At 38.3% G+C, this 15,458-nt stretch overlaps 1 protein-coding gene across 1 annotated transcript in view; it reads left to right on the top strand.

Moving 5' to 3' along the window:
• The window catches only part of oca2 (oculocutaneous albinism II), a 143,760-nt gene that overhangs the window by 15,690 nt on the left and 112,612 nt on the right, over positions 1-15,458 (top strand). The window contains exon 3 of the mRNA XM_061236206.1: positions 12,066-12,161. Within this exon, the coding sequence (XP_061092190.1) occupies positions 12,066-12,161 (96 nt within the window). The remainder of the gene's footprint in view (positions 1-12,065; positions 12,162-15,458) is intronic.

Consider the following 15,458-nt stretch of genomic DNA (forward strand, 5'->3'; position numbering starts at 1 on the left):
GTAGGACACTTGGTATTCCATGGTACAAAGTTTGACTGTCACTGTATGGTGGAGACTTGCCAGTTCTCAAAGGCAAAAAGTAAAAAAAAAAAAAGAAGTTCCATTCTTTTGTTTTTGAGTCAACAACATTTGTTTGAGCAGCCATTTTGTTTTGTGTCAAGCTGTTCCTCTTGAAAGAGGCACACATCAACTTCCTTTTGTGTGGTAGTCTTGCCTCTAATGAGTCAGATGTGGATAATCTTGTTTAATTTTATTCCTATTAGTACTAGATGGTCTTAATGAGCCAAGCACCTGCTGTATATTTCCTTTCATAAGGTTCAACAGTGAATTTAATTATATTTTTCATTCTTAAAAGAAAATAAGATGCTAGATTTTGTTTAGCAGACACTATTTTTGCATTTCTTTTATATAGAGTCACTGTGAATGTTGAATGATGTGCTTATCTGCATATGAAGATGCATGGTGTGCATATGTTAAAATACTGCACAGACAGACTTCCCTAACATGAGAATTACTTTGATTACACTGGTCTTATGGGGCTAGTATATCCCTAGTATATAGAGTTCAGTGCCTGCTGGTATTACCCCTGTTAATTGTTAGAAACTCATCACCAAGAAATGAAGGTCCTCTATCTGAGTTCCATTAGTGTCTATTCACCCGTTTCAAGCACCATGCTTGTGGGTATTGGGAAAATGGGATTATCAAAATATATCTAATTTTCTATGAACAAAAGGTGGATGCTGGCCACATTGAAGCAGAATATAAATAGTGCTGATGCATAAAGTGTCTCATATCAAGCTGAATAAAATCAAAATGAGTAATTCAATGATTATATAATTGAACTTTTACAGGTTTTTGGGACTTGTAATTTTAACTACCTTCAAATCCAAATAAATAGTATAAATTGGCATGGGATGCACATCTGTAATAGGATGGCAACCAAAACATCCTGTGTGGTGAATTTCTATGTGGATGCTTTTCAAAACAATTTAGAGAGCTTCATGTGGACATCCTAATGATCATGGTGATTTGGCTACATACTAGGAATATTTGGTACCATCAAGGAGATTAAAAGGCCACAGACCAAATAACGTTTTAAGTAATGGCTAATGTTTAGTTTGCTGCAGTGTAGTAATCATGTCTTTCAATTATGCATTATAGCTGGAAGGATTATACAGTACATTGGAGTAAACTCGTGAAGGCAATTAAGATGGGTGGATGAGATTTAATAACCTTTGCTCAGTGTTTTTTTTTTCAAAACTTCTATAACAAATAGTCTACTTTGAGATGATAAGACTGTGGTAGTTCCCCTTGTTAAGGCGTCAAATAAATGGAAAGTCCACCTAAAATGTTCAGTGTTCGTTCAAATCTAATACAAGTTTTGTTGTGTACAATTGGTATAACAGGCACTCTATAATATCAGAGTAATCAGAGCTGATTTAACTGTGGCAATCATGAATCCTCTGTCACAACATTGTGTGAGGGATGTTTCCAACATTTTTATGACAGATCACGCCATTAAAAAAGCCATTTCAAATCAAATGAGACCACATTGACTCCTCCCTAATTGCTAACATCAACATTGCCTCTACACATCAAAGAATAAGTGGCACTTATGTAAATGTTCCCCCTGTGAATCTGTTGAATTTTTTTTTTTGTTCACGTGAATGCTCCAAGCTCGGTACCCACTGCTCGCCGTAAGAGGTTTAGGGGTGAAACAGCTGTTAATACACCGAAAAGAGGATTGAATATCACATTTTTAGTCACTTTAGCTCTGTCTCACCGGTGATTCCTCTGGTGGTCCTCGGGAAAGGGTGGTGGGTGGCGAGGAAGTGGGGTGAAATTTCCTGGGTAAACACGCTTTGTTTACAACAGCCGGCGCTCAGCCACACAGGGACGGCTGTGCTAATCCCAGCCTTGTGGTTGTGATGCTATGGGGATTTAACTCTGGGCCGCAAAGCCGGGTGCACAAATCTACATGTGACGAAATGGCTACTGAATTAAAATTGCAGCTTTTCATTTTGTGCTGATCCTCGGGTGACACAATGTGTGACGACACTGCTGCCCCCTGGCTGCGGGTGGAGTTAAAACACCAAGGTCGGGGTCAGAAGCAAGTCCGTCTTTACTCAGCTTACCCACACTGATACTGATCCACTTTTTTAAGCAGCCTGAACGGGGAGCGTGTCAATGGGGACAAAAGAAGATAGAATCGTGTTACTTATTATTTTTCAGCATCCAGGCGAGCTACATTACAAATCTGTTCAAAGTTGTGTAACAGTATCGGAGAGGATTAACATGCCTGAAATATCCTATTTAATCCATTTGATTTGCGAAAAGCCAGGATGCTTCCAGGAGGCCACAGAATCATGACATCATGACATCTTCCCAGTATTACACAACACCTTCCAGCTGTTTTGCGCCATGCAGCTGTGTTCCATTTGACGTGGGATGGGAATCCTTAGATCCCAAAGAGTGTACGCACCAGGCAGAGCCGTGAATGCCATGTTCAGACATGGCGAAGTCATTAAAAATTTGCATTGGATTTAGAAAACGCAATGTATTTCGGAACCGGGCATGCAATATTTTGTAAAAAGGCAGAGTGGAGAAATAAGAAATAAGTTGAAGGACTGGACAATGCGACGGAGAGACATGAACAGTAATACTCCGTGCCAGCAGTGGGGGGCACGGGAACACAAGGGCTGCGTTGTGTCAGACTGTCCGCTCTCTGCTAAGGTCAGACGATACAAATCTGCTCTGATAAGCATTGTAATGGGTATCTACGTATACTTATCTACCCACCAAACAATCTACCTGTCTATATGTGTGTATGTCTGACTGTCCGTCAAGCTATCTGTGTGTGTGCGTGTGTGTGTGTGTGTGTGTGTGTGTGTGTGTGTGTGTGTGTGTGTGTGTGTGTGTGTGTGTGTGTGCGTGTGAGTGTGTGTGTGAGACCGAGATGGAGGAAGGGAGAGGGAGAGAAAGAGAGAAAGAGAGGGGCAGGGAGAGCAAGAGATCTAATTCATACCTTTCATAAATTATGCATACATTCATTTACTTCTTATTTTCCTCAGAAAAAACATTCACTGTTCTCTTAACAATTGCTGGTTGGAACATGAAAAGATTACCAGAAATGATTATGGAAATATGAAATAACACAGGAAAGAGACTTTTGACCACATTTAGTACCTGACCCTGTAGGGTACACCGGCTTTGCATGCGTTCCTGATCAGTGAGGTGTGTTCAATTACTTCCTTTGTGCAATGTAGTGTCTCACTATATAGTCTTGATTCTAGGCATTTGTCAACATTAGGACCAGTGTAGTGTACCAATATTTGAATATTGGTATTTTCAGGAGAAGTGCACAGCTCAAAGTATGCGATTAAAATAGAAAATGGGCTGGATTATGCTGAATATATCATCTAAAGGTGTTTTGAAACTGACAGCATGCACAACAAGTAATATATTTAGTCTAAACAGTTTGTTTTACTTTTACATAAAACACCTTACAAATATATCAAATTGTATCAAGATAGATTGTTACGTATATGCTACGTGTCCACAAAAACATTTGCCTTTTGGGCAAACTATAAGGGTTTAAGGCATGTATTAAATTCCTCTAGCTCTATCTCACTTTGTTCTGTTAGAGGCCTCATTCCCATCTGGCACTAGAAGCTTTCATCCAAATGGAGTGAATTAGAGTGGGGTCCGTTTAGGATTAAAAGATGGTCTGCTAATTGGCCTCAGCAGGATTTGGTGCATTTCCAGCCCTTCCCTTAGCTTGTTTGCCTTTATATCATATGGTGTGCCTAATTACAACACCTACTATCAGCTAAATAAATAACCAAATTTTCTGTGCTAGCTCAGACAGGGAACAGTGCCACAGTCTTTGGGCCTTTTTTGTTTCTTCTTTTACTTTGGTCTTTCCTTTTAGAGAGATAATAGCCTCATCAACAATTTAATGGAAATGAAGATGTTCGGATCAGTAATGCAGAAAAATAATTTCTTCCCCTGATTTAAAGACATTTCTGCATGCTAATTGTAGATGTGTCTGGAAAGAAAAGTGGAACTGGAGTAGGTATACTCCAGAGATGAATAATTGTGAGAATGTATTTTGCCTTGGTAAAATGTGATTTGGGTGTTCTCTGCAAATGGTCCCTTTGAGAATATTCTGTGATGTATTGTAAATGTCTGGCCTTTTTGGAAAATATAATAAATATTTTTCACAGCACATATTACTATTACATATCACAGTATCTGGAAACATCTTAATATGGTATTATTTTTTTCCGTATATTGCAGTATTTTCCATTTTCATAACGGTTATTCAAGGTTTTTATATAAGGGTTCTGGCCTTAACAGAGATAAAAGAGTTGACTTACTTTGAAGTCAAGTAAGGAAGTTTGGTCCATACCGGACAAAAAAGAAATAATAAAAGTGCAGATACATTTTACCACGAGTCAATTTTCCAGCTGAACAGTTTTAAAGAAATGCTTCAAATGAATTGTGATGTGCATATGAACAATAAATCTAAATTTAAGCATAAACCTCCTCTATGAGATGAGATGAAACTTGGTATGGTAAGGTGGGATATTAGTTATCTTTAGTTGAGAAAATGCGAGTGTAATATTCACAATAAAGATTTAGCTTTCATGCATTATTTACACCCAGTTGTTTTCGTTTGATATTAGTGATGATTGTTCAAACTTGTTTATCCTCTTAATGATATCCAACATTAATAAAGTGAAACTCTACTTCATGTGTGAGTATAGAAGTAGTGTTTGTGAAAGAAAAACACAATTGTGTAGCATATGATGTTAGTTGGGCACCTGACACATAGGGTTATGTGGTTTTCTATGAGCAAGATAATGACATGCATTATAAAAAAAATCCTCATTTATGAGGAAGTAAGACAATGATGTCTCTTCAAATTGAAGAAGGAATAACTTTATTTCCAAGCAATTATTCCATTTGATTTCCATTTTAATTAGGCTAATTCTGAGTCCTGAGTTTTCTGTCTTCAGTAATTACATATTTTTGTGCAATTTGGTGCAATTGCGAATGATGCCTTTCCCCTTGCACATACTGTAGCTGACGTACTGTAGCATATGTGCCGGCCCTTAAGGACATACTGCAATATACTGAAATAAATATTATCAAGGTCAGAAATTGTAAATAAAAATATGTATTTATTCAATTTTGTAATGAGAGCAGTAATGGAATGTATGTATTGCTGGTGTGTATTTAGAGTAACAACTGTACTCTTTTAAACAGCAGTTATCTCTGTAAAACAGTGTCTCATAATGATTAAGGATGAGGACTAATATATTGCGGATTTGAAACCTAGGTGAGGCTCTGTTGTTGTATCCTTTGGCAAAATACTCAATCTAAATGATTTCTGCTTTATTTACAAAACATGCTCAGGATGAGTGTACTATCTGTTAAATAAAGAGTAACTGAGGGGATATTTAAAATGGAATCTCTCACTCAGTTGCTTTGTAACTTGGAATGCCGCTATCTGCTGTTTTTCAGCACCTCTTGGCAGTTGATGCAGTTTCAAAAACAAGCATGATTACAGTTACAAAGCCAACTTCAGTGCTAGGGAAAGCAGACAAGTTATATAATCACAGGAGTTTGGGGAAGGAACAACACCATCAATTACATCTGCCTGAAACAAACTGATTTGTTGGACATGTCTGGAAACAAATAAACAAAGCAATAACTTGAATGTTTTATTAAGAATTATAGTTTTATATTTTATTACAGCTGTTAACCATACATTTAGAAATATATTTTTTACAATGCCAGGCATTTTATTCCTAATTCATTTCCATATTACACATTATTAACCTTGTATCAGCAGGCCATATGTTTGCTTATGTTTACTTAAACTGATCCCATTTCTGTCATGTGGCGAGTTCAGAAGTGCTTTTTGTTTGATTAGTAAATGCTGCCTGCCTGTACCTGTATGAAAGCCAGCTTGTTTTCAGGATGCGTAGTGACACATTGGGTATTGATTACTGGATGCTGAACTAACTCCGATAAGTTAAAAGGCAATGTTTGGTCCATTTTGTACAGAGCCCTCACAGAGTTCTTGTTGATTTTTTTCCCCAGTGTGTTCGCTTCAGAATCCATGGGACATTTCGTTATCTTGTGTTAATGGAGTGCATTTTCAGCTTCGGCCATCAGCAATTAAAGTCGATTTCCCACAAACTGCCAGTTATCGCTTGGCCAAACAGTAATGATTAGGTGAAATATTTTTTTTACAGTGGATTGCAATAACACACAGCTCAGCTTAAGATCATACAGGAAAATGTTGAATTCATACATTCATACATATATGGGTCCACAAGGAACAAAAAATGATGCATAGGGCAATTCCATGATAACCAACGTTACAAATACAATATATCTGCATGGTAAAGAGCTACATAAGACAGGGTTATTTGCTTCCGATAGTTATAGAAGCGTATATCAGTCTCTATTATGTACCTGTATAGAACTGTCACACAAACTTCTGGCAATTGTAACATCCGTTACCATGGAATTGCCCCATATACAGTATTTTGCATGGATGAGCCCTATGGTATTAGGATTGAATCCTGTCTGTGTCAGTGCCAACTGTGACTGGCAATCCAGCAGGCGTGATGCGATTGTGTTACCCCACTGTGATGCTCCAGGCAACTGTGTGTTTCCCTGCATGTCTGTGAAGCCACAGTTGCTGCTGACACTGTCTGGAACTGATGCCAGACTGTGGGGCCTATGCATGCGCTAGAACAGTCTGTTAACAGGATTAACCACCCAGCCAGGCCTAAAAATGTACTTTTATAAGAGTAAATGTACTCTGTATCAGAATTGATTTAACAATATCCTTAGCTGTGCAGAAAAAAACATTTAATCAGCCTGTAGTGTAGTGGCTAAGGTACATGACAGGGACCCGGCAGGTTGGTGGTTCAAGCCCCAGTGTAGCTGCGATAAGATCTACTGAACTGTTGGGTCCTTGAGCAATTATCATTATTAATAAATTATTTAATTCATTAAAATGTGTGAGCTTTACAGTACATGATTGAGTACTGTAGATTGCCAAAGGTTTCAGACTGGAAATGCTTAAATACTTGATAGCATGCAATGCATTTTAATACAGTAGGCTTTCTTTTTGTATGTTACTTTAGGCAGTTGAATGGTTGCTGAATGCTATCAAGTATTTGAGCATCCAAAGCACATCATCAAAGGTACTGCAAAACTAATCTGAACTGAGTATTGAGACTGAACACTATTGTTATGGATTACCTAAAAGCTAAGCTATCTGTCGTCACATTCCATGCTCCCATGTCCTAGCATTTTTCCTGCCTTTGTTTCTTGTCCTTGTTTGCTTTCTGTTGTCTTTCACTCACCTGTGTCTCCTTACTCCGCACTGTGTTTCCCTGCACTCGCACCGGTTTCATAATTTAATTTAATTTGTCAGTGTATTTATACCCACCCATTTTCCCAATTTCATTGCCAGATTGTTGTGTCCCGACCATACTCTCCAGCGGTTGTCTGCCTGCCTTGTACCAACTCTGTTTGTGTACCTCAACTTTTTTTCTCGACTACTTCGTTTTTGGATATCCCTTTTGTTTTGTTTCTGGATTGCCTGTTATCAAACTTTGCTTGCCCCTTTTTATTGTGTATTGTACCAGTTTGGACTGCCTTTTAGTGTTGGGACATTTGCCTGTTTATTCTACTTCAAACTTGACTGCCTTTATTGTTCCTGTTCGCCAGTATTCAACCACAGCCTGTTTGATCTATGTTCCATCTCATCTGTTTTGTAGAGTTCTGGATTGCGATTGGTTCCTCTGTCATCGTGTCTGACGTCAGTGCTCCTTCTTTGAATGCTTTTTAAAAATATCCCTCTTCACCCTGTACACTGAATGAGTACTGCCCTTCAAATGCTTTCTGTGGAATTTCTGTCATCTCCACATGAGAACAACTTAAACCTGAAATATTTTATCTCTGGCCAATAGCAAAATTGGATTTGTAATGAGTCGCTGCATCTCTGCAATCAAGAACCAATCAGACAAAGAGCCCTGAAGGTCCAACAGCCAATAATGGAAAATAATTGAACATCCAAGGTTACGATATGTAGGCTAGGCAGCAATAACTAGTTTCTTATTTTCCTTCTCTCCTTTTTGCATGCCAAAGAGGACGATATCAGAAGATATCAAGGTATTTTAAACAAAAATACCTTTCTCCCCTCACCCAAAAAAGAAAAATTTAATATATGTAACGGTCGGAATTATTACCGCCGCCTTGTAGGGGTTACACAGTCCTTAGTCTGGGGAGGACTGAGTGGGACAGGATCTAGGTCCCCCACACCCAATACCTATAGCCTCAATGTTCAGGTGAGTGAGCAAGTTGTTTACTGTTTAGCAGCTTGGGCTAACGGCAGCTTCTTAGATGGGGTAAAGAGGGCTTCAGTAGATGATTGTCTGAAGGGTGTGTGCAGTGTGTGCAGTGTGTGCGAGGTAAGTGCTAAACTGACCTGACACCACCCCTACTTTCCCCAGGTCTAGCTAAACAGGTGAGGCGCCCCTACCCCAGGTAAGTAAATTAAATGGACAATTATAGCTGTTGTTCCCTCTAATGTTTACTCAAGAATAAACACAGAGAATAGAGAATAACACAGAGCTTACAGAAAATTATTCAAATACAAAATGGTTAACATCCCCTTGGGTCAAGAAATTCAAGATGGTAAGATTTCGGTGACACACTAGTCATTAGCAACAAATCCCATGAATGAAAAATCAATACATAGATCTGTTTTAACTCACCATCAAACCTTGGATGCTTGAAGTGACACTTAATGAACCATAGCCTTACCCTTATACATGTAACATTATCATTGAACGCGCTCTTATGATGACTGAAATGGCTCCCTTTAACCAGGCCGGAAACCTCCCGATCACTCTTAGCGACCTAGACGATCTAAATAACTGCACTAGGCTCACTTGAATGCTCTTCCAGCCGTCTTCATCTGTGTAGCCTATCTGTGCATCGCCATGTAGCCCCAGCTAATAGCAAAAGTTAACTTTAGTTTAATGGAGCCCGACTTCGGCGCTCGCACTATCAAAGAAAACGAAAACACAAACGTAGCCGCGTTATTGATTTCAACCGTGTCACTTTATATGACGACTCGATAATATCTACACATGAAAACTGTTAAATTTAGCACAGCAGTGGAGCTCAAACACTGTTGCCGCTCCATCCACACTGCTCATACCAACTCTCTCTCTTTTTTAAATTCTCCTGCGCGTTCATGTGAGCCTTAAAGCTGCAGCACATATCTGTACGTGCTACATATAAATACAATAGGAGAAAGATACAACCAGTCACCACAAAAACAAAATGCTCCAAATAAATGTTACACTCTTGTTTTGTTTTCTGCTTTAGGCTCAGTTTATCAATCAAACACAAACCACAAAGGTCCACTGTATAGTATTACATCAGCATCCCATTCCTGAATTTATTTTTTCCTTACAAGTTTGGTGTCATTGTGTACCAGTGGGCGTGCATGTCGATCAAACATCTGTCAATTTTCCTTTCCCCTCCAATCAATATCCTTTTCACACAGCGGCGCGCATTCTCATTTGATGTCAGTCAAATCAACTCTCCGCCCTTCAAAAATTACCCAAAAAGATCTGTTTCACTCGTGTATGTGTCATATTCTGGAAGCTAGTCCTGCTCTAACTTCTGTTTCAGCTTGTCTTTAAGTGCCCTCCCCCCATACACACACACACACACACACACACACAAAGGGTCCAATGATACATCATTCAGTATCTGGCATTTTAGCAGTTGCAGGTTCTCTTATCCAGAATCAATGTTTACATATAATCTGTTTATACAGTTGGATATTTATTGAAGCAATTCAGGTTATCTATCTACCTTTCTCAAGGGCAGAACATCAGTGTACCACCTGCGAATCAAAAGTACAGTCTTGCAGTCCAGTTTCCTAGCCATTATGCAAAACTTCTGCCTAGGAAATGGATATATTGGAATGCATTGTAATTGTCTGCACAGCACTATTTTTACATTTGTATACTTTTATTACAATATCTGACAGTGGCAATAATATCTGCATTTAGCCATATATTGTAAATTATTTCAATATATTGGTAATACATTTTACTTCACGATATTGCAACATATTACATTTCTAATCTGTAAGGGTCTGTACACAGCTGTTCTTTCAGTGCAACTGTATATCACCATAACAGTATTATGGGATGGCCGCAGAGTGGGACCAATGCTTTAATGGACATCTCAGGCACGGAAGGTCACTGTGGTTACCGGCTGCACACCAATCACTCAGGAGCCATAAGCATCTTGGGCAGGCTCCTTTCCGTCAGTCAGATTGACCTCGCAAAAAGAAGCCTAGGTATAACTGCAAAAGAAAACGCATTAGAGCACTGCTTTCCCTTCGGCGAAGAGATTCTACACGGTAAAGAAAAGAAAGTGGAAACCTCAGGGAACTTTCGGGGAGTGTAATGACCTCACTTTGAGGTGAAACAGCATGAATTTCTGCTCAGTATTTCGATCAGCAAGAAGGACTGCATACATATAGGCAACTATATATATAAAACACTAAAACAATGTCACGAGGGGCTGATTGCAGTGTTCCATTTGTCTGAGACTAGCACAGGTTTTATATGAAGTTCTACATGTACTGTAGTTCCTGTGTGTAGATTAAGACTAGATTTTCATAAACTTGTTTAATCATCTAATCTGTTGATTGATACTGCAGTATGCTTTAAAAGGTTTGTAAAGTAACACATTATATAAACATGCTGCAAACCAAGTTTAAGCACTGTTGTCACAGATAAATAGCTGAAGTTCACAGATTGTTGTACTCTCGGTTTTCAAGATAATGCTTATGAAAATTTGGTATTTGGCCCATCTTGCTGTTATTATATAAATAATTAGTTCAGATCTGACTTGCATTATGTAATTTAAATGCCATGGTAATTTCAGAGTTTGTAACAATTGCTAAGACAAAACAGGTTAAAGTGTATAAAGTCTAAAAAAAACTTTATGCAGCACTGGTTACATAAGAGGTGGAAATGAACAGGTATGAGGAATTAACAAGAAGACCATCAAATCCAACTTTCCTGGACTTGATGGCATTCAAGTCCAGGCTTGATGCTGTGCTGCCTTAGACAGTATTTAGTTTGTCAGCAAATGATAAGGCAATATTGAGCTGCTCATTGTTGTGTATTATATTATATTATTCTTTGGCCTACCTGGAGATACATATTTTGTGGACAGTGGACACAAATATTTGCCTGCAATCTAGCCAGGTTGCCAAATAGATTACTTAGGTATTTAACTATATTTTTTGTATTTATTTATTATTTATGTAAGTTTGTCTCATATCCTTTCCTTATCCATTCCTGTTAGTCTGTTGCACTGGAAATTAAAGCAGTTGAAGGTCATTCATAATAGCCATATATGGGCTACTGAGTGTCTCACCCTGTTAAAGCATTGTACTTTGGCAGTGGTCTTGGAGAACCGCAGGGCTTGCTGGTGTTTGCTGTTACTCAGCACTTAATTGATCAATTAATGCATTACACAATTAACTTAGCTGATTTCTTGGGTCTGAAATGGTTGCTGATATTAAGGTGAAAAAAAAAACCAACACATCCTGAGCTCTCCAGGACCAGGAGTGAGGATCACTGTACTAGGGCATGGATGGGCCCTGTAGTCTGGTATAGAATCTGCAATGAGTGCCAATATACACATAGGATTGGGCATTCCAAAATTGGGAGAAAAGAGGGGAAAAGCCTGGGAAAAAATAATTGTGTGTACACATGTATGCACACACAATACAGATTCTTGCATGCTTAGCAAAAACAAATACATTGGTAGTTATTATATACTCTATGCTGCTATTCAAAGTTTTGCTGTATATGCTTGCTGACCAGAATAATGACTTTTCTTTTTTCTTTTCTTTTGTTAAGTGACGGATCACGGATTTGTCAGTAACCTTTTCAATAAATCACTATATTTAATGTTTCCTCTTCTCTTTTCAGGCACAACTTCAGCGTAATTAAATTCCTCAAGGGCAAATCCAAACATGGAGCTCACACAGAGAACTCTCCGCTCCTCAACTTCTCTCCGGATGACAGGTATGTTTCGGGTAGTGTCCCTGAACGATTGAATGTTTCTCCACAATGCACAGTCCATTGTGCCCCAAGGCCAGCGTTACAATGGAGTTAGCACAACATTATTGCTTATGCTATCAGCACGTGCTCCATCTGAGGAAATCTCATCTGAAAACCTGGAGATTTTATTATATTTTTATCATCTTCGGTTCATTTACAGTCTGCTTGTCTCAAATTTACAACATTGAATTCATAAACAACAAACGTTATCACTCTACATGACAGAAAGCTACGCAATGCATTTTACAGTTTTGTAAATTCAACATGAAATACAAATAGAACAACTATAAAACCTTCAAATACTTGACAATACTCTTCCCATTTCATCCTTTTACCAAGAAAACCATTAGCTATGATATTGTTCAGTATGATTTACCACTTCCCTCTTCACATTGTATTTAAATCTGCTTTTTCTATTATAGTTTATTTTAAGTATTAAGAAGAAAATTGCAATTATGTAGTTCAGCTTTCGGCACCAAAAATATGTTAGCAAAGTTGACCTTCTTATTGCAATTGAAGTTGTACTTTAACTGGGGGTCTGTTGAAAACACAGTTTTCTTTGGACACAGACTTATGTTCAGTAATCATAAATAGAGTTTGTTTACTGGAGATCCACAGATGAGCTTGGTCTCATACCAAGCTCACCACTGGGACAATTTAATTAAAATGAACTAAAAGTGCTACCACTGAAGCATCTGTTTATGTATGTACAATTAAATGTAATCTGGAAGATGCCCCTGGAGACAGTGTACAAAGAGCACTTTTCCTGAAGGTTTGAATGATTTTTGATCTTTGTGATTTATGATTTGTCTTTGAGGAAGTTGTGCTGGATTTATATGAATTTACTTGTCAGTTAAACTCTGATATAAGGGCTCCCAAATGGCTCAGTTGTGAGAGGCATCTGCAAACTGCATACTGAGCTTCATAGTTAGACAGATTGCTATTACTTATTTGTCTTTGGCCAGGAGTTTGCACTTTATCTCAGGACAGCAAGAAAGTACCAGCTAGCTGCCCATTTTGAGTGCCAACCATCTGTATGCTAGTGTTTTGCAAACCAGCACTATAGGGACCTCCTGTTGGCAAGACCATGTACAACTATTTTTCATTCTTTTAAAAGCCAACCCTCATCTTGACGGCCTCACCTCAACTGACCGAATTTACAAAACACTGGCAGACCTAGTGCAGTGAGGTCGCTAGTGTGCAGCTAGTGGATTGCTGGGGTGGTCCCATTGTGGTAGAATGTTTGCTATGGTTCCTGTGGTAAATATTGCTTTAGATATCTACTGACATGTACAGGCTACCAGTTTTCAGTGAGAGATGCACCTCTTCAGTGATCAGCACTCTGCTTTGGTTTGTTGTGTAGAAAATATCAATTTGCTTACAGGTTAAATGCACCCCCTCCCGAAAACAAACAAAAAACATTGGATTCACTAAATGGTTACAATGTAGACAAAACAGAACACTTTTAAATTAACTATTCAAATAAATACTCATATTCAAAATCATAATACAATATAGTATACTTGGCTGAATGCAATGCAGACTGTAAGCATTTGGACAGTGGCTCAATTTGAGTTTTTTTGGCTCTGTGCTCAAGCACATTGGATTTGAAATGAATCCGTAAACATGAGGTCAAAGTGCTGCCTGTAAGCTTTAGGTAAAGGTTATTAACATCCATCTTCAATGATCCATATCGGGATTAAAGCCTGTTTTATACATGATCCTGCGTTGCAGGGGGCCAAATGTATTTTGTCAAAAAACTACTAAAAAAATGCACTGTATTTTGAATCCCCCTCAAATCCCATGAATGAAGTTGTTAATCTTATTTATTTTGCTGGTACCATGATTCATGATTATGAGAAAATCCCTGATCTGCATCTGAGGTTAGAGTTGGCTTTAGCTTTAAGAGTTAGATTTAAAAATTCAGTGGCTTTTATACAAGGCTCTACAGGACCTGACCCCTCCCCTCACTCACCTGCTAATTGAGTGCACTCCCCCTCACACCCTCCACCACAGGGATTGGTCCTGTATTATATATGCAAGGGTTATGCTATTAGGTGGGTAGAATGTGAAAACATCAACATTGAAATCTCTTTTTTCGGGTTATGTACTGTGTACCTATAATTTGTAGCCTACATTTGGCTATATATAACCAAGGTGCACAGTTTTATAATAGGAGCTCGCCAGTATTCAATTAAACCGCTAGCATAGTTGGTAAATAGTCAGTTAAAGTAATCAAAACAATAAATAATCGTTGCTTAATAACTTAATTCAGCGGACGACACAACATTATTTTTCGTCTCTTGTCTTTCTTTGGTGAGTTGTTTGATATAGCCTACAATAACTTAGGCATATAGGGGATTAAAAAAATAAATTTTGGTTATCAAAACCGAGTGTACGGATTACAATGGACAGTACAGATTTCCACTTTTTTCCACATTTCACCTCTTTTCTCTCCTGTGTTTTTACGTACCAATTGCATATAAATTCTGTTTTTATTGGGAAGTTTGGTGACCCTAGGCTCACAGCACATTGCTAGATTTGTTTTTTTGTTTTCACGTGGTGCATATCCATTTTTGATTCGCTTCCAATGACAAAATGGCAGTGTTTGCGCGATAGCAAAATAAAGAAATAAAGTGTGTGGATGCACTTTGGGGGGTTGTAAATTATCGCTGGCTGCTTGCTGTCGTAACAGGTGCGCATTTATTTCTAGCAGTGCTTTAAAATGAATTGTTTTAACGCACGATTTTAAAAGCATTTTGCTGAAATAAACTACTCAAGGCCTATGTGGCAATGACCCTCAGTTCTCACATTTACAGAATGCTGAAAACATTTCCATCAAAAATTTGATAAGCGCAGATCTGGAATCTTGAAATATTTGTAACATTCAGCTATTAATCTATTACTTGTCATATTTTGTTGCCTGTGAAAATCATTTAAACCTTTTGATAAAATCCAATATGGCGGCCGAATCAATTAAGTTGACATGAAAAGTTGGCATGTCTCGGCCTTGAAACCTCTCACAGTATCACCTGACATGAGAACTATTTTTTAAGCAAACACATCACCAGTTATTAGCCAAAACACAGTTTTGCTTATTGCAGTGCCCCCTAGTGGTCAAATGACAGAAAATATTTGCTTCTTCAAAATGGGGTCCATAGTCAAAGTATTGCTGAGTTATGACCTTACTTCCTGTTTGGCGATTTCATCGCCATTTTCTATTGACTGTAATGGACGTTTGTCTCTGCCTTGGGATCTTCC

The sequence above is a fragment of the Conger conger genome, chromosome 3, assembly GCF_963514075.1.
Source record: "Conger conger chromosome 3, fConCon1.1, whole genome shotgun sequence".
Lineage (NCBI taxonomy): Eukaryota > Metazoa > Chordata > Actinopteri > Anguilliformes > Congridae > Conger > Conger conger.